This window comes from Rhinoraja longicauda, chromosome 31 (genome assembly GCF_053455715.1).
Source record: "Rhinoraja longicauda isolate Sanriku21f chromosome 31, sRhiLon1.1, whole genome shotgun sequence".
Lineage (NCBI taxonomy): Eukaryota > Metazoa > Chordata > Chondrichthyes > Rajiformes > Arhynchobatidae > Rhinoraja > Rhinoraja longicauda.
In genome coordinates, this window is record NC_135983.1 from 24,038,523 (window position 1) to 24,058,534 (window position 20,012).

A 20,012-nucleotide genomic window follows, 5' to 3' on the forward strand; every position below is an offset into this window, starting at 1 on the left:
TACCGTAAATGGACTCAAAATGCTGGAGTAACTCAGCGGGTCAGGCAGCATCTTTGGAGAAAAGGAATAGGTGATGCTTTGGATCAAGAGCCGAAACGTCACCGATCCCTCTTTCTCCAGAGATGCTGCCTGACCTGCTGAGTTACTCCAGCGTTTTGTGTTTGTCTTTGGTGTAAACCAGCATCTGCAGTTCCTTCCTGTTGCAGATCTGGTTTTGCCAGGCGGTCCTTGGGGAATGAAAGGCCAATATTTAGTAGTTGTTCATGAAAAAAATAATTTGTTTGTCACAGATGCAACTGTTTCAATGCCCCTTTGCCTCTCCTCCCCTGAGCTTAATTCCACTCACTGACCACCCCTTGTGGTGATGTTGCAACACTCACGCCAATCCTTTATACTGGTCTGAGGTTCCCCCCCCCCCCCTCCCGACTCGAAATTGGTTCCATGGGATGAGCAATTGGAATGAGTGCAAGCAGATTTGTTCCCCTGGAAGTGTGGCTCATTCTTTTGGCTGGATCTGTTTTCAATGAAAAGATTCAGAGATGAAATCAAAGGGTTTCAAAACAGAGCTGAAGTTTTGCTTAAGGCAGATAGACTGAAGTTTGAGTTTGGTGTGAACCTGCTCTTACACTCTGAGTAGGTTGCTTTACGGGCAGCAGCAGCAGCAGCAGCAGCAGCCATGGTAACAGCTGTTTCCTTTCTGAAAAGTGTACTGATCATTTCTCCATCTCCAAATTGTTCTGTAATCTTTCGATGGACGATCGTCTTTTGTGTTGCGTCCGAACTTATTGTTTTTTCACTAAATTGCCTAATCTTTCTTTGGATTTGGCGGGATTGTGTTTGTCACCCTTTAAAAAAAAAAAAATCTTTAAATATATATCGGGGAGAGGGAGTTGTCGAGGTTTGGGTGGGCGGGCGGGTGGGCAAGGGGTTTGGCCATTCGAAGGCCACTGAAGCAGGCATAAAACATGCTATTTTTTCGGGGGGGGGGGGGTTTGTTCATTCAATGTGTCGTTTGGGTCTTTATTCCTTTGTTTTTTTTCTCGCTCCAGTCTTCAGACAGAAGGCAGACTAGTCGAATTGTGTGCGTGTGTGTGTGTGTGCGTGTGTGTGTGTGAGAGAGTATCATCTGTTCGAAGGTGTTCCTCCGTTAAGCAGCAAGAAATGTGTGTGGCTCTCCCAGTCCGCCTTCCGCTGTTTGCACGTAGTTCTCCCCGGCTCCTCCCCGACTAACGGTGGCGCCGCTGCCTCGCTTTGGCGTGCTCCTGGGCCGCCGGGTCCCGGCACGCGCAGTCCCCGTCACGCTCGCACGACATCGGGAAAGGCACCACCTGCAAAAGCCCAAAAGAGAGTGCGTTTAGATGCTTCCCGAGAGGCCCTCGGGGAGCAGGTCAGATCACACAGCGGCAAGATAACACATCCGCCTGCCAACACCGTGCCACTTTGCTGGATCATTTATTCAGATGCAGGGATATTTTCCCCATGTACCGCAACATTTGATGGCAGGTTGGCTTCAGTGACACGTCCTTACTCCATTATCAGGTACTGCCTGGTTGCATTTCACTCGCCTTACAAAGCAAACTGGGGCGGGTTGTCATGGATGATATGTTGGTCAGGTCCCAATGGTACGCTGTTTTATTTCCCTTCATTACAGGCCGCCCATTACTGATGGCGTGTCTGCTACAAGGTGCACAAGAAGTGCTTTAGGATGTCACCGGGTCGTGATAGGCTTTAAACTAAGAGCTTGTTCCATTTGGAGAGACAGGTCCACCCTGAGTGCAAGTTTGTGCCTTTCCAGTTCAAAGCCTTCATGATGTCTTCAAACTAAAGCACAGAAATGCACCCAAAAGGTGCAATGGAAGGTTGCAGCCCCTGTTCCAGTATCTGAAGGGGCTGCTCCTCAAGTTCTGGCTCCATTTTAGCCCTACGCTGCTGATTTTTGGGCACCTGGTACAGAGGGGGGAGGGTCGGGAGGGAGGAGGGGGTCTCCCTGTCGGTCTGCTCCTGGGCCTGGCCAAGATGGCCATCCGCGGGTCCAGGCAGCGGGCAGTCGACGGCCTCACAGAGGTCGGCTGCCTGCCTCTCTTCCGGGCTTACGTCCGTGCCCGCGTGTCCCTGGAGAGGGAACACGCGGTGTCCATGGGGACTCTGGAGGCCTTCCGTGAACGCTGGCCGCAAAAGGTGCAATGGAGCTGGCTAAAGAAACGGGAGAAGCAATGAAATGGGTTCCGAGCAAATTCGGAAGAGTACAAAGTCCTTTGCTTTGTGATGCAATTGAGCAGGTGTCTCGGTGTGGTGCAGCGGTAGAGTTGGTGCCTTACAGCGCCAGAGACCATGGTTCGATTCTGATTACGGTGTGCTGTCCGCACGGAGCTTGTACGTTTTCCCCCTGACCGCGTGGGTTTCCTCCGGGTGCTCCGGTTTCCCCCCGCATAGCTGTGCTGGTTTGTAGGTTAATTGGCCTCTGTAAATTATCGTTAGTGTGTAGGATAGAACGAGTGCATGGGTCGGCACGGACTCGGTCAGTCAAAGGGCCAAAGGTTTCTGTACATTCTGTAGCTCTAAACCAAGCGAAACTAAATTAAACTAAACTAAACTAATCAGCACAACTTATTAAGTGGAACATCCTGATCCGGGAATAAAATTGAAAAATCGAATCAATCTTTTTCTGGCCAAGCGACTAAAAGAGATGTGTGGAGAGGTATTTTACACAGAGGGTGGTGGGTGCCTGGAATGTGCTGCCAGGGGTAGTGGTGGAGGCAAATACGATAGTGGTGTTTAAGAGGCTTTTAAATAGGTACATGGAAACATAGAGAATTGAGGGACATGGATCATCTGCAGGCATATATTAACTTAACTTGGCTTCATTTTGGCACAAATATTGTGGACTGAAGGGCCTGTTGATAAGTCGTACTGTGCTGTGTTCTATGCTTATCACCTTCTTTCCCAATTTTGGAAAGGTGTGGATAGATTCCACTCAAAGCAGGTGGCTTTAGGATATGTAAAGCTTACAGCTAATAGTTTAGTTAAGTTTAATTTGGTTTAGTTTAGTTTAGTTTAGTTTAATTTAGTTTAGTTTAGTTTAGTTTAGTTTAGAGATACAGCACGGAAACAGGCCCTTCGGCCCACCGAGTCCGCTCCGACCACTAACACTATCCTACACACACTGGGGGCAATTTACATTGAAACCAAGCCAATCAACCTACAAACCTGTACGTCTTTGGAGCGTTGGACGAAACAGGAGCTCCCGAAGAAATCCCACGCGGTCACGGGGAGAACGTACCAACTCTGTACAGACAAGCACATGTAGTCAGGATGGAACCCGGGCCTCTGGTGCTGGAAGGCAGCAACTCAACATCTGCCCATTTAGCTTGAAATATATTTTCTACCGATACCATTTTTGTTCAGGAAAATCAGTAATATTTTGGTTCCAGAATTTATCTGTGAGTCCGATCTCTGGGAAATGCCTCTCACGGATACACATTGTGCACTTTTCTGATCAGTTGGACTTTTCGTGTAAAATTCTTAAATGCTGATGGGAATCAATAAGTTCTAAGAGTAATTTGCTACTCCTGTTTAAAATGAGTGGTCGGAAAACCATGGGCAAAGGGCGCATGAATTCTGATGTGTCCTGCCAGTGGGGTGGGCTTTCTGCCAGGTACACAGTGCCAGAAACTTCCCCTTTATGCATACACCATCTAAATCCTCTGCAGTTAGCTGTTTAGCTTGGAAAGGACGTTCGTATTTACCGATGTGGATTGGAAAAACAAGACGTCAGAGCAAAGAGTTTTCAATCCACTGAGCTCACGAACGAGCACTAACTGTTTGTGCTCGCCACGCAGTTTAGCGTTCAGTGTCCTGAAGCGGATGCTGATCCATATCCTCCGCTCAGTCCGCCTAAGCCTACACGATCTCCCGGTTGCTAAACACTTTAACTCCCCCTCCCATTCCCACACTGGCCTTTCTGTCCTGGGCCTCCTCCACTGTCAGAGTGAGGCCACACTAGGGTTGCCAACAGTCCCGCATTAGCCGAGACATCCCGTATATTGGGCTAAATTGGTTTGTCCCGTACGGGACCGCCCTTGTCCTGTATTAGGGCCGGGGGGGCGCTGTAGCCCCGGACACTGTAGGCCCGGACACTGTAGGCCCGGACACTGTAGGCCCGGACACTGTAGGCCCGGACACTGTAGGCCCGGACACTGTAGGCCCGGACACTGTAGGCCCGGAAACTGTAGGCCCGGACACGTAGGCCCGGACACTGTGGGCCCGGACACTGTAGGCCCGGACACTGTAGGCCCGGACACTGTAGGCCCGGACACTGTAGGCCCGGACACTGTAGGCCCGGACACTGTAGGCCCGGACACAGTAGGCCCGGACACTGTAGGCCCGGACACGTAGGCCCGGACACTGTAGGCCCGGACACGTAGGCCCGGACACTGTGGGCCCGGACACTGTTGGCCCGTAAAAGAAAATTTGGCGATCTGCTACGACTTTGACAGTCGCCGGCAGTCGCCAAAAAAATCGCCTAAGTGGGACAGGCCCTTTTTACTTTTCCTCTCTCTCCATCCCTCCCCCATCCTAATTCTCCAACCAGTCTGATTGCCCCCGATTAAGTTTTATCTCTTTTTGCTTCATTGTCACCTTCCCTTCGCTAGCAATGATCTACATTTTCTTTGGGCTGCATCCCCTTTGACATCTCATTTTCACACCTTACCCTTCCATATCTCTGTGTCTCTCTCCCCCTGACTCTCAGTCTGAAGAAGGGTGTCGACCCGAAACGTCACCTTTGCTTTCTATCCAGAGATGCTCCCTACCCCGCTGAGTTCCTCCAGCATTTTGTGTCTATCTTCAGATCGGGATAGGATGAGGAACTACCACAGCAAACCCTAGTGTGTGGGAGTGGGAATTTGAGAAAACAGCAACTCATGGCAACACAACGGTGTAGCTAGACATAAAATGCTGCAGTAACACAGCGAAGGTATTTATTCACAAAATGCTGGAGTAACTCAGCGGGTCAGGCAGCATCTCGGGAGAGAAGAAATTGGTGACATTTCGGGTCGAGACCCTTCTTCAGTGGTGTAGCTGGTGGATTCTGACCTTGGGTGACGACTGTGTGTAGTTTGCACGTTCTCCCTGTGACCGCGTGGGTCGCTCCGGTTTCCTCCCACATCCCAAAGGCGTGTGGGTTTGTAGGTTACTCTACCTCTGTACGTTGTCCGTGAGTGGGTGGGAAAGTGGGATGAGATGGCACTAATGTGTATGTGCGGTCGATGGTCGGCGTGGACTTGATAGGCCGAAGAGCTTGTTTCCGCGCTGTATCTTTAGTTTTTAGTTTTAGAGACACAGCGCGGAAACAGGCCCTTCGGCCTACAGGGTCCGCGCCGACCAGCGATCCCCACACATTAACACCATCCTACACCCACCAGGGACAATTTTTACATTTACCAAGCCAATTAACCTACTGTAGGGGAACTGTAACCTTCACCTTGCAGGTAGGAAATCGTCAGGAGCTGGTTTCAGTGTCCCGTCTCAAGCCGGCCCATTTAGACCAGGACCTCCCCGTGTCGGTGGCTCAGCCGCCGCGCCGGGGCCGGCCTGTGGCTGCTCGACTGGTCCCGTCAGCGGCGCCCAGTTTACCCCCTCTTGGGCCTCCGCCGCCTATGGTTGGTCCCGGGCTGCCGTTGTTCATCAAGTGCCCCACGTCACCTGCACCCTCCGCTCCAGTGGACCCCCCATCGCCTCCAGCGGCGGCGTCCCCCCCGCCTCCTGTCACGCTGGGGGTATCGGTTTCCCCCATCCGTACACGTTCTGGGCGGGAGGTTCGGCCGCCCGTGAGGTATGGTTTCGAGGGTTCTGGGGGGGGTCATGTAGGGACATAGGGATTGGCCAGGTAATAGAACCCTCGGATTGGGTTACGGTCACGGGGTGAGGAAGCGCGGGGTATTTAAATGCTTGGCGCCAAACGTTAGATTGGAGATTAGATTAGTGAGTGAAGTTAGTGTTTGTCCAGAAAGAAGTCTGTCGCGTTTGTTACGGGTTTTATACTAATAAAGGATTTAGATAAAACCACTCGTCTGGACTCACTACACTACAAACAAAGTGCGGGAGGAAACCGAAAATCTCGGAGAAAACCCACGCAGGTCAGGGGGAGAACGTATAAACTATGTACAGACAGCACCCGTAGTCGGCATTGAACCCGGGTCTCCGGCACTGAGTTCGGTATAAGGCAGTAACTCTACCGCTGTGCCACCGCACCGCTCCGAGGTACAGTGAAAAGCATTTTTCTTGAGTGCTATCCAGTCAGCGGAAGGACAATACATGATTACAATCGAGCCTTTTGCAGTGTATCAACACATGATAAGGGAATAAGGTTTAGTGCGAGGTAAAGCCAGTAACGTCTGATCAAGGATAGTCCGAGGGTCACCAATGAGGTAGGTAGTAGTTCAGGAATGCTCTCTGGTTGTGGCAAGATGATTCAGTTGCCTGATAACAGCTGGGAAGAAACTGTCCCTGAATCTGGAGGTGTGCGTTTTCACACTTCTGTACCTTTTGCCTGATGGGAAAGGTGGAGAAGAGAGAGTGGCCGGGGTGCGACTCATCCTAGATTATGCTGGCTGGCATTGTTCACCCTCTTGCCTCTCTATGTATCTATTTCCACCGTTACAGCAGTTGTGAACCAAGCACCCATGATCCCCACACATAAGGAACGGGGACATTTCAAATAAGGAAGATAGGCATAAAATGCTGGATTAACTCAGCGGGACAGGCAGCATCTCTGGAGAGAAGGAATGGGTGACGTTTTGGGTCGAGACCCTTCTTCAGACTGAGAGTCAGGGGAGAGGGAGTCTAGGGCCGTGGAAGGGTAAGGTGTGGATCAAAGCAGCCCAGGTGCTTCCACACCTTACACTTCCATATCCATAGACTCCCTCTCCCCTGACTCTCAGTCTGAAGAAGGGTCTCGACCCGAAACGTCACCCATTCCTTCTCTCCAGAGATGTTGCCTGTCCCGCTGAGTTACTCCAGCATTTTGTGTCTATCTTCGGTGCAAAACCAGCATATGTGGTTTCTTCCTACACATCTGAAGCAGGGATTCAGGGCGGCTCAGAATAACAAACGTTATGTTCTCAAAAAATAGAATCTGCACTAAATGCTTCTTCATATAATTGGATCTTGGAGCTATTCAAGTTCAACAGATCTTTCTACTGCACCTATTCATTAACTTATGTTTAACGCAGAGATCTCAATTAGTTTGGCCCACATTGATTTCAAGCATGTGTTCCACCCTATGTTTTCCCAAGATCAATATCATCACGAGCAAAAACATTGGTTAGAAAATGGATATATATGTCCGGGAGATCGCTGAATCTCAATTTTCTCCTGCCAGTCCCCGAGAGTTTATTTAATTCTTTGTCTAGCCCTTGGAATTAATGTGTTTAAGTCATGAGGATCTCGGTATGAAAGGATGGGTTGCACACAAAGTTCAATTAGTCATGTTTGTAGTTTAGTTTAGTTTAGTTTAGAGATACAGCGCGGAAACAGGACAGTCGGCCTACTGAGTCCACACCGACCAGCGATCCCCGCACATTAACACTATCCTACACACACCAGGGACAACTTACATTGACACCAAGCCAATTGCCCTGAAAAACCTGGACATCTTTGGAGTGTGGGATTGAAACCAAAGAGCTCAAAGAAAACCCACGCAGGTCACGGGGAGAACATACAAACTCCATACAGACAGCACCTGTAGTCAAGATCAAACCTGGGTCTCAGGCGCTGTAAGGCCAGTTAGGCCCCAAAGACTCAAGAAGAAAAGGCGACGGTTCGAGTTCGGGAGTCTGAAGAAGGGTCCCGACCCAAAAGCATCGCCCATCCTTTATCTCCAGAGATGCTGCCTGACCCGCTGAGTTACTCCAGCACTCTGTGACTATCTTCGGTATAAACCCCCATCGGCTGTTCCTTCCTGTACTTTTCTTTCAAACAGTTGGCAATGTAACATTTGCCAGCCAAAGAGTTCGCAATTAAAGGGAAAAGGCTGTTTAAAAAAGGTACAGATTTATTAACTGTTTGGAGTAGAAGAATGAAAGACTGGGTCGACTGGTTTTGTATTCACTGGAATTTAGGATGAGAGGGGATCTTATAGAAACATATAAAATCCATAAAGGATTGGACAGGCTAGATGCAGGAAAAATGTTCCCGATGTTGGGGGAGTCCAGAACCAAGGGATCACAGTTTAAGAATAAGGGGAGGCCATTTTGGACTGAGATGAGGAAAAACCTTTTCACCCAGAGAGTTGTGAATCTGTGGAATTCTCTGCCACAGAAGGCAGCGGAGGCCAATTCACTGGATTTTTTTTTAAAGAGAGAGTTAGATTTAGCTCTTGGGGCTAAGGGAATTCAAGGGATATGGGGAAAAAGCAGGAACGGGGTACTGATTTTGGATGATCAGCCATGATCATATTGGATGGCGGTGCTGGCTCGAAGGGCCGAATGGTCTTCTCCTGCACCTATTTTTCTATCTTTCTATGTTTCTATGAAAGAGCATAGGTTGTCTGTAGAGATATTGTGTCACCCATTGTAAGGGGAGAGGGGGGGGGGTGTATTCTCCTCATGAAACATCAAAGTGCGAACTTAAATTTAAGATGAATCCAGGTTGACTTTAGCTAACCCTTTCCTTTTTACATATGTATAGAAGCTTCAACAGGCATTTAAAAAAAATGTTTCTTGATAGATTATTACATTCTATTTTCCCTTTTCTTATCGATTTCTGCTCCGGCTTTGCTGAACTACAATTTTTTTTTCTCTCATTCCTCAAACTTAATGCTTTTTTTGGCAATGGTGTAAGACTTTTCCAATGAATTAATACAGTCTCAACCATTGATGGACTGTTTCTCCTTCTGAGTTTTATGCTTCAAAGAGAAATATTTATTTGCCTATTTACTGTAAACCAGGTAATAATTCCCTGGCACTGTGAGGCAGCAGCTCTACCCGCTGCTTAACTAGCTGCTGCCTCGCAACGTGACAGACCCCCCGGTGCTGATTCTGCGGAGCTTGCACGTTCTCCCTGTGACCCCGTGGGTTTCCCTCCCACATCCTCAAAACCTGTGGGTTCGTAGGTTAATTGACCTCTGTAAATTGCCCTTAGAGTTGCTGCCTTACAGCGCTTGCAGCGCCGGAGACCCGGGTTCGATCCCCACTGTTGGCGCTGTCTGTGCGGGGTTTGTACGTTCTCCCCGTGACCTGCGTGGGTTTTCCCCGAGGTCTTCGGTTTCCTCCCACACTCCAAAGACGTGCAGGTTTGTAGGTTAATTGGCTGGGCAAATGTAAAAAATTGTCCCTAGTGTGTGCAGGATAGTGTTAATGTGCGGGGATCGCTGGACGGCGCGGACCCGGTGGGCCGAAGGGCCTGTTTCCACGCCGTATCTCTAAATCTAAAAATCTGTCTGTACGGAGTTTGTACGTTCTCCCCGTGACCTGACTGGGTTTTCTCCGAGATCTTCGGTTTCCTCCCACATTCCAAAGACATACAGGTATGTAGGTTAATTGGCTTGGTAAATGTAAAAATTGTCCCTAGTGGGTATAAGATAGTGTTAATGTGTGTGGATCGCTGGACGGCGCGGACCTGGTGGGCCGAAGGGCCTGTTTCCACGCCGTATCTCTAAATCTAAAAATCTGTCTGTACGGAGTTTGTACGTTCTCCCCGTGACCTGCGTGGGTTTACTCCGAGATCTTCGGTTTCCTCCCACATTCCAAAGACATACAGGTATGTAGGTTAATCGGCTGGGCAAATGTAAACATTGTCCCTAGTGGGTATATGTGAAAATGCACATCTCCAGATTCGGGAGCTGTTGCTTCCCGGTTGTTATCAGCCAACTGTTATCGGTTGTTATCAGGCCATTTAAAAATGAGGTGAGAAAAAAAAAAAATCACCCTTGAGAGTTGTGAATTTGTGGAACTCTCTGCCACAGAGGGCAGTGGAGGCCAATTCACTGGATGGATTTAAGAGTGAGTTAGATAGAGCTCTAGGGGCTAGTGGAATCAAGGGATGTGGGGAGAAGGCAGGCACAAGCAACTGATTGTGGATGATCAGCCATGATCACAATTGATGGCGGTGCTGGCTCGAAGGGCTGAATGGCCTCCTCTTGCAAATATTTTCTATATTTCTATGTTTCTAACTAAATCATCCAGAGAGCAGTCCTCAACTAATATCTACCTCATTTATGACCCTGGGGCTATCTTTGATCGAACGTTACTGGCTTTACCTTGCACTGAACGTTATTCCCTTATCATGCATTTGTGCTGTAAAGAGCTCGATTGTAATCATGTATTGTCTTTCCGCTGACTGGTTAGCACGCAACAAAAGCTTTTCACTGTGCCTCAGTCAGTACACGTGACCATACATGAACACAATCAAGTTGCCCACGGTGCACAGACAAGGATAAAGAGATAATATTGATTTCAAATTTAATTAAATAACCCTAAATATTTATGCAAGATTACGAGTGGCTCGGTGGCGCAGCGGTTGAGCTGCCGCCTTACAGCGCCAGAGACCGTGTTCGATCCTGGCTACGGGAGCTGTCTGTAAGGAGTTTGTTTCCTCCCACAAGGCGTAGAGTCTTGTAGGTTAATTAGCTTGGCGTAAAATGCAATAATTGTCCCGAGTGTGTGTCGGGTAGAGTTGCTGCCTTACAGTGACAGAGACACGGGTTCGAGCCTATCCACGGGTGCTGTCTGTACGGAGTTTGTACGCTCTCCCCATAACCTGCCTGGGTTTTCTTCTAGATCTTCGGTTTCCTTTCCACACTCCAAGACGTACAGGGTTGTAGGTTACGATGGCGCAGCGGTAGATTTGCTGCCTTACAGCGAATGCAGCGCCGGAGACTCAGGTTCGATCCTGACTACGGGCGCCGTCTGTACGGAGTTTGTACGTTCTCCCCGTGACCTGCGTGGGTTTTCTCCGAGATCTTCGGTTTCCTCCCACACTCCAAAGACGTACAGGTATGTAGGTTAATTGTCTGGGTAAATGTTAAAATTGTCCCTAGTGTGTGTAGGATAGTGTTAGTGTGCGGTGATCGCTGGGCGGCACGGACTCGGTGGGCCGAAGGGCCTGTTTCCGCACTGTATCTCTAAACTAAACTAAACTAAACTAAAATATATCACATTGCAACCACGTTTCCTGAAAGTTCCTCAACCTCATGATAACCGTGCAACATTCAAATAAAAAGAGCCTGCTCTCCAGTTAGTTGTGTTGCGTACTGCCAAGAAAAGTACCTCATAGTGTGAAAGATAATTTTATGGAGAGTGTGAAAGATGTCTTTCTGGATAAACATGTCAGGTGTTTTGCAGTGTTTTTGTAAGGAACTGTATCCTGATTTCTGAGTATTTGGTTTGGCAGATATTGCAGATTGAAGTGTCCAATAATGATTATATTACCCTTTTAACTTGTTTCTCTAATTTCCTGATTTATACCATGCTATAGTTTAGTTTAGTTTAGAGATACAGCGCGGAAACAGGCCCTTCAGCCCGCCAAGTCTGCACCGACCAGCGATCCCCGCACATTAACACTATCCTACACACACCGGGGACAATTTTCATTTACATCAAGCCAATTAACCTACAAACCTGTACGTCTTTGGAGTGTGGGAGGAAATGGAAGATCTCGGAGAAAACCCACGCTGGTCACGGGGAGAACGTGCAAACTCCGTACAGACAGCACCCATAGTCGGGATCGAATCTGGGTCTTTGGCGCTGTAAGGCAGTATCTCTACCGCTGCACCACCGTGCCACATTTTACTTCCCCATTACTGTGTGAGAGGCTGCAGATAACCTCCAGCTGGTCTTCCTCCCCCTGCTATCTTTCAACACCAGCCAAAGATTATGTTCCAAGTCCCTTCCTCCATTTTGCCTCCATCAAATTTTTTACTGTCACGGGTATTCCCCAACCATAAAAGGAAACCAAGTGCTGGAGTAACTCAACGGGTCAGGCAGCATTTCTGGAGAACATGGATAAGTGAAGTTTCGGGTCGAAACCCTTCTTCAGACTCAAAAAGTCGACCAGAAACGTCTTCTAGAGATGCTGCCTGGGCGGTGTTAATGTGCGGGGATCGCTGGTCGGTGCGGACCCGGTGGGCCGAAGGGCCTGTTTCCACACTGCAAATCTAAACTAAACTAAACTAAACTAAACTAAACTAATCAGTTCTCTTGGTACACAGCCACAACTTCAAAGTCTGTCAGTGATATGAAACGTTGGCATGTTATAAGTAATGAGGAGTTTAGTAATAGATATTGAGAAGACACAGTCAGACTAGTCTATGGACAGACACATGGCATGTGAGAATTAACAAAGGGAAGTATCTTCTGTGGCTGTGTTGGTTTTTTGAAAGAGTGCTAATTCTCCACTTGATTGCCATAGGTTCCCTATGGAACTCACTACCCCAAACCGTTAGAGACTCCCCCACACTCACCACATTCAAAACATCGCTGAAGTCTCACCTGTTCAGTACTGCCTTCAACCACTGAAGGTCACCTCACCTACTGTCTCCTTTCTCTGTTCATTTATTTATTTACTTATTTATCTATTTATTAATTTCCCTATGTTCTCAAAATCTCTGTAAAGCGTCTTTGAGTATATGAAAAGCGCTATATAAATAAAATGTATTATTATTATTGTATTATAGGTTCAAATTATATCCAATTCACTTTTGAAAATTGCTATTGAATTTCAACTCCTCTGTCAAAAGCTGCCAAAACATTTGAAAAAGAGTCGTGAATTGTAGACCCTGGCAGCCATGGGAATAGTTGAGACACAGTGCATTTGAGGGGAAAGTTGATAAGTACATGAATAGAAAAGGATTAGAAAGTTATTTTGACTGCTGAGGTGACAAAGTAAATAAATTGGCGCAGCGGTAGAGTTGCTGCCTCACAGCGCCAGAGACCCCGGGTCCGATCCTGACCTGGGGAGCTGTCTGCGCGGAGTTTGTACGTTCTCCCCGTGACCTGCGTGGGTTTCTCCGGGTGCTGCGATTTCCCTCCACACTCCGAAGACGTGCAGGATTGTAGGTTAATTGGCATCGGTAACATTGTGAAAATCATCCCATGTGGGTAGGATGGTCCTACTGTACGGTGTTATCAAAGGGCCTGTTTCCGCGCTGTACTGTATCTCTAAAGTCTACAGTTTATATTGGAAGGAGCTTTGAGTGGCGCATGAACTCAGATGACTATTTCTGCTTGTTAATTGCATCTAATTTTACAATTTTACAAGGAGGCAGGCCCTTCGGCACATGGAGTCCATGCCAAGTGATTTCTTATACTATAGACAATAGACAATAGACAATAGGTGCAGGAGGAGGCCATTCGGCCCTTCGAGCCAGCACCGCCATTCAATGTGATCATGGCTGATCATTCACAAGCACTACCCCGTTCCTGCCTTCTCAACATACCCGCTGACTCCGCTATCCTTAAGAGCTCTATCTAGCTCTCTCTTGAATGCATTCAGAGAAATGGCCTCAGAGAATTAGTCAGAGAATAGGATACTATCATATCATATCATATATATACAGCCGGAAACAGGCCTTCTCGGCCCACCAAGTCCGTGCCGCCCAGCGATCCCCGTACATTAACACTATCCTACACCCACTAGGGACAATTTTTACATTTACCCAGCCAATTAACCTACATACCTGTACGTCTTTGGAGTGTGGGAGGAAACCGAAGATCTCGGAGAAAACCCACGCCGGTCACGGGGAGAACGTATAAACTCCTTACAGTGCAGCACCCGTAGTCAGGATCGAACCTGAGTCTCCGGCGCTGCATTCGCTGTAAAGCAGCAACTCTACCGCTGCGCCACCGTGCCGCCCTAGCGCCATCCTACTCTAGCGCCATCCTACACACAATGGACTATTTACCGAAACCAATTAACCTATAAGCCTGCACGTCCTTGGAGTGTGGGTGGATGCCGGTGAAAGCCCACGCCGGTCACTGGGAGAACGTACAAACTCCGTACGGGCAGCACCCGTAGTCAGGATCGAACCCGGTTCTCTGGCGCTGTGAGGCAGCAACTCTACCGCAGCGCCACCTAATGTGGCGCACATTCGTTTATTTGCTGTCAGTTATAGCCGAGAAATATAGGAAAGGTGAATAAATGAGAACAGTGCAAGCAAGCTGAAGAACGGCAGGTTAATTAAACAACGATTAAAGAATCTCCCAACAGGTAAAGAGTGTAGGAAGGAACCTGCAGATGCTGCTTTAAACCGAATATAGACGCAAAAATGCTGGAGTAACTCAGCGGGACAGGCAGCATCTCCGGAGAGAAGGAATGGGTGACGTTTCGGGTCGAGGCCCTTCTTCAGACTGACTGGTTTTGATTTATGTGAAAAGTCCATGAGGCTGTTGAACAGGAGTCCCACAACTTTAGGTTAGATTGCTCACAGTGCCAGCTTTCATAACTTTACGGAGCCATTTCCCCTTAATTCACCTAATTTCTCCTTGTATGAACTGCACGAAAGTTATGAATAGGAGTCCAGTGAAGTGAAAGGTGTGAAAGTTCATTGGTATTATTTGATCCTGCGCAGGTTCACTGAAGGAATCCTCATTACTTCCACCAGATCAGGGCACTCTGCACATTTTATCGTAGCCGACAGCTTGAGATCACATGAACCACATGCAATTTTTGAGTCAACGTTCTCATTAACGTGCACAAATCTCAAGTGATAAACTTAGCCGTCGTGACATGGTGCTTTATGTTAGAACTTAAACACCCGTGAAGTTACTAGGTTAATTCCTGGAATGGCGGGACTGTCGCATGTTGAAAGACTGGAGCGGCTAGGCTTGTATACACTGGAATTTAGAAGGATGAGAGGGGATCTTATCGAAACATATAAGATTATTAAGGGGTTGGACACGTTAGAGGCAGGAAACATGTTCCCAGTGTTGGGGGAGTCCAGAACCAGGGGCCAAAGTTTAAGAATAAGGGGTAGGCCATTTAGAACGGAGATGAGGAAAAACATTTTCAGTCAGAGAGTTGCAAATCTGTGGAATTCACTGCCTCAGAAGGCAGTGGAGGACAATTCTCTGAATGCATTAAAGAGAGCTAGATAGAGCTCTTAAGGATAGCGGAGTCAGGGGGTATGGGGAGAAGGCAGGAACGGGGTACTGATTGAGAATGATCAGCCATGATCACATTGAATGGCGTGGCTGGCTCGAAGGGCTGAATGGCCTACTCCTGCACCTATTGTCTATTGTCTATTGAAGTGTCGGCACATTTGGTCAGGCTGTGGGCTGAAGGAATTCCACTCAGATGAAATGGTAAACAAGGGAGAAAAACGGCCCCAATAGTATTTCCTTCTAGCGTCTAATCAGATTAGTTTTAGTTCAGTTCAGAAATTCAGCGCGGAAACAGGCCCTTCGACCCACCGAGACCGCGCCGACCAGCGATCCCCGCACACTAACACGATTCTACACACACTAGGGACAAGTTACAATTTTACCAAGCCAATTAACCTACAAACATTTACGTCTTTGGAGTGTGGGAGGAAACTGGAGCACCCCGGGGAAAACCCACGCAGGTCACGGGGAGAACGTACAAACTCCGTACAGACAAGCACCCGCAGTCAGGATCGAACCCGGGTCTCCGGCGCTGTAAGGCAGCAACTCTACCACTGCGCCACCCTCCCGCCCGACAGGTTAAGGCACATAAGAATGAAAAAACTATCTCAATGGCGTTTGAACTACCTGCTTATCAATAGTGAAATTTAAACATCTTCACGTGTACGTGGGATGTAATGTTATTTTTTAAAAAGGTTGCGATTCAGAAATAGTTTCAGATAATGCTGGCCGATTTTGACGTTAAGGCAGAGGGTCAGAGACCAATGATAAATGACCATGTTCAGCGTGGCTATCTTTCCTCTCGACCATGCATTCACCTCAAATTTCATTTCACATCTGACCCTCACCACTGACTGGAATTTCATCGTTTTTGCCCTTTTGGCAATTAGAGGAAAGAAGATTTTTTTTAAAATTGAACAACACTAAAAGCGTGACATGTTATTTATTGCAGGAAGGACCAGGAAGTAGCTGCAAATCTGCAGGTGGCAACCCTGACTTAAACTAAAATAATTTCATTGCCAGTTCATAGCAACATTTCTTCCCGGGGAGGAATCTGCTTGGAGCTTCGGAGGATGTGTAGTCTACCTTTAAAATATATAAAATTATAAAAGGACTGGACAGGCTAGATGCAGGAAAAAATGTTCCCAATGTTGGGAGAGTACAGAACCAGGGGCCACACAGTCTAAGAATAAAGGGGAGGCCATTTAAAACTGAGATGAGAAAAAAACCTTATCACCCAGAGAGTTGTGAATTTGTGGAATTCTCTGCCACAGAAGGCAGTGGAGGCCAATTCACTGGATGAATTTAAAAGAGAGTTAGATAGAGCTCTAGGGGTTAGAGGAATCAAGGGGTATGGGGAGAAGGCAGGCACGGGTTACTGATTGTGGATGATCAGCCATGATCACAATGCGCTGGCTCGAAGGGCAAAATGGCCTCCTCCTGCACCTATTTTCCATGTTTCTATGTTTCTAAAACCTGACTGGGCCTCCATTCTGATCTCTGGCAAGCTTTTGGCCTGAGTCTGGGGTGGGAGCAGGTTAACACTTGCATTTTTTTTCCTTTTTGCTCAGTTTCGTAAAACTACAGACCGAGTGTGAAATGTCGGCCAAGATTGCCGACCCAAATACACCGAGTGCTGGGAAAAAAAACCCCACATACCATCAAAAGAAGTTTCTCTTCAAAGATTTACAGAGTGGCTGGAAGATTTTCTTTTCAAAATAAATAAATAAGTCTTTTTTTTTTTTCACACTGCGTTACTATACTCGTGATCTTCCTTTTGCCTGTACGGTCTGACCCCCACTGAGATTTGGTAGGTTCCATATTTTCCTGGCATATTTTAAAGTATGGCCTCTTAAAGACTGCTTTCCTTCTGTAAGGAATCCAATACTCTGAGCTCATAAGTTCTGCTTCAGTCCAAAGAGTTCAAAAGGCTCTGATGTTGGTTAGGCCCACTAACCTTTCACTGTGGCCCCAATTCACAGGGGACCCTGTCTCAGATTGTTCTGCTTTTACTTCTGGCTAGCATTAAAATGTCAACCCAAAAGAGAGAATAAAAAGAAATGACTGGGAGATTACAGTCAGTGAAACAGTGGAACAGGAAGGGAATTAAACTAAGATGAAGGTGATATCTGATCAGTTGTGGCTGGAGTCTGGGTCTGTCTTTTCTTACCTACAGCGAGCGTACAAGTGAACTCGTGAGCCGTGTGGGCCAGACTAGTTTTATCCCTTCCTCTCAAGGTTTTTGTTTGTAACGTCTCCCAGTTGCTTGCACAAGCAAGCTATTTACTTGAGTTCTTCAGAGTAACGCTTAATTTGTGCAAGCACTCCTCCGGTCCTGCGTGTACAACATTGAAATGGCAGTCTGCACGACATGGCCAAGGATATAATAAAATCAATATTTTTCAGTGAGGCCTGAGAGGGGTCGTGGCCAGGCTCTTCGCAGTCAGACTCCATGAACCTTGCCGTTAACAGAACACTGGTGAAGGACAAGCCAAGGTTTTGCCTCGAGGTGTTCCACATTTGGGTTGATGTGAACCGAAAGGGTGGCGCAGCGGTAGAGTTGCTGGCTTTGCAGAGACAGGAGGGGTTGCCAACTATCTCACTCCCAAACACGGGACAGGGTGATGTCACCGCCCCCCCGCGCCCCACGTGACCTCGCCCAGCCAGCGACCACGTGCTCCCCGCTCCACCAACGGCGGCCGCCCGGGCCGGGAGGCGGGTTGCTACGCAACCTCCGTTAGGCGAACACACTCGGCCCCGCTCCCCGAACACACTCCGTTAGCCTACACTGTCCCGGCCTACAGCGGCCCGCGGCAGAATACAGGGCAAGGGCGGTCCCATACGGGACAAACCAATTTATCTCAAAATACGGGATGTCCCGGCTAATACGGGACAGTTGGCAACCTTAAGCACTAGAGGCCTGGGTTCGATCCTGACCACGGCGGCACTTGTCATTATGGAGTTGGTACGTACTCCCCATTACCTGCGCGGGTTTTCTCCGGGTGCTCCGATTTCCTCCCACAGTCCAAAGACGTACAGGTTTGTAAGTTAATTGGTTTCGGTAAAATTGTAAATTGTCCCGAGTCTGTGCAGGTTGGTGTGGGTGTACGGGGAGATCGCTGGGCGGCATGGTCTCGGTGGGCCGAAGGGCCTGTTTCCGTGCGGTATCTCTAAACTAAACTGTACTAAACTTAAGGTCCGGCGTTTATTTTCTTCGCTCGGTACCCACTTGATACCACTGTTCAAATGAAGAGTAAGAGTGGTATATATATGATATTAAGTGATATTGGGAGAGGGTTTGGTTCAAGGTTCGAGCTGGCACGTTTCTACCTGTGCGTGTGGGCAGGTGTCAGATACGATAGCTGATTCATCTTTACTACAAGCTGCGAAGAGCCGCGGTCGTGAATCCACATGAGGACTGGAAGTGGAGAGCAGCAGCTGTGAGCTCTTCAAGCGAGAATTAGAAAGAAGTATGTATTAGGTTAGGAGGGAGAGATAGATGCCCCTCTGTGATTCCTCCTGCTTTAGACAATAGACAATAGGTGCAGGACTAGGCCATTCGCTCCTTCGAGCCAGCACCGCCATTCAATGTGATCATGGCTGATCATTCCGACTCTACGGCCATGTTTTAACCCAGACTCGCTACATTCTTGCACATCTTTCATTCATCTGTTCTATATAATCTCTACATCACCGTCTGGACCTCCCCTTTCCCTTTCCCCTGACTCACATTCTGAAGAAGGGTCTGGACCCGAAACGTCACCTATTCCTTTTCTCCAGGGATGCTGCCTGACCCGCTGAGTTAGTCCAGCTTTTTATGTCAACTTACAAACCCTGTACGTCTTTGGAGTGTGGGCGGTCACGGTGGCGCAGCGGTAGAGTCGCTGCCTTACAGCGAATGCAGCGCCGGAGACCCGGGTTCGATCCCGACCACGGGTGCTGTCTGTACGGAGTTTGTACGCTCTCCCCGTGACCTGCGTGGGTTTTCTCCGAGATCTTCGGTTTCCTCCCACACTCCAAAGACGTACAGGTTTGTAGGTTAATTGGCTTGGTAAATGTAAAAATTGTCCCTAGTGGGTGTAGGATAGTGTTAATGTGCGGGGATCGCTGGTCGGTGCGTACACGGTGGGCCGAAGGGCCTGTTTCTGCGCTGTATCTCTAAACTGAAACCGGAAGACCCCGAGGAAACCAAGGCGATCATGGGGAGAACGTACAAACTCCGTACAGACAGCACCCCTAGTCAGGATGGAACCAGGGCCCCTGGCACTGTAAGGCTGCAACTCTACCGCTGCGCCACCACCCCACCCTCTTGCTGCGATGTGCTCTACTAAGGCTGGTTGCTGATGCTTGAGAACCCATTGTTCACTCAAAAGACTACACTTTGGCGTTACACTCCACTCTCGTTTTAAACAGCATGAGAATTCTTTAACTGGTCATTCAATTCACTGCCTGTTTCTGCAAACTCACCATTGACGATTGCTGTCTTGATAAGAGATCTCTTTCTGCAAAACCCTCTCTGATATTTTTGACAGGTACAGAAAGATGCACGTCCTTAACAGGTGACCCGGGCAATTTCACCCCTTCAAAAGACGACGAGTGATATTCCTCAATTTAATGTCAATATTCCTTCCTTCTGTCATCAACATGTTTGCTGTGCAAAGCATTGGCCTTAAGGCCAGCTGTTAGGAGCCTATCAATCCACACATTCTTCAGATCCCAGACCAGTTAAGAACCATGCCAAGGGACATTAGCTGGTGTTTAAAGATGAAAGGTGTACATTTGATATTTGTTAATCCTATTGCCACGTCATTAAGTTGCCCACTTAATGCTTGACGTAATTGATTATAATGTGATCGGTAGGCATGGTGGCGCAGCGGTAGAGTTGCTGCCTTACAGCGCTTGCAGCGCCAGAGA

At 48.1% G+C, this 20,012-nt stretch overlaps 1 protein-coding gene across 1 annotated transcript in view; it reads right to left on the reverse strand.

Annotated features, from left to right (window-relative positions):
* Positions 1 to 443: 443 nt before the first annotated feature.
* LOC144608287 (pappalysin-1-like) overlaps positions 444 to 20,012 on the reverse strand; it is a gene marked incomplete at its 5' end in the record, with an annotated part of 275,710 nt that continues 256,141 nt past the window's right edge. The window contains one exon of the mRNA XM_078425903.1: positions 444 to 1,328. Coding sequence (XP_078282029.1) covers positions 1,227 to 1,328 — 102 coding nt within the window. The remainder of the gene's footprint in view (positions 1,329 to 20,012) is intronic.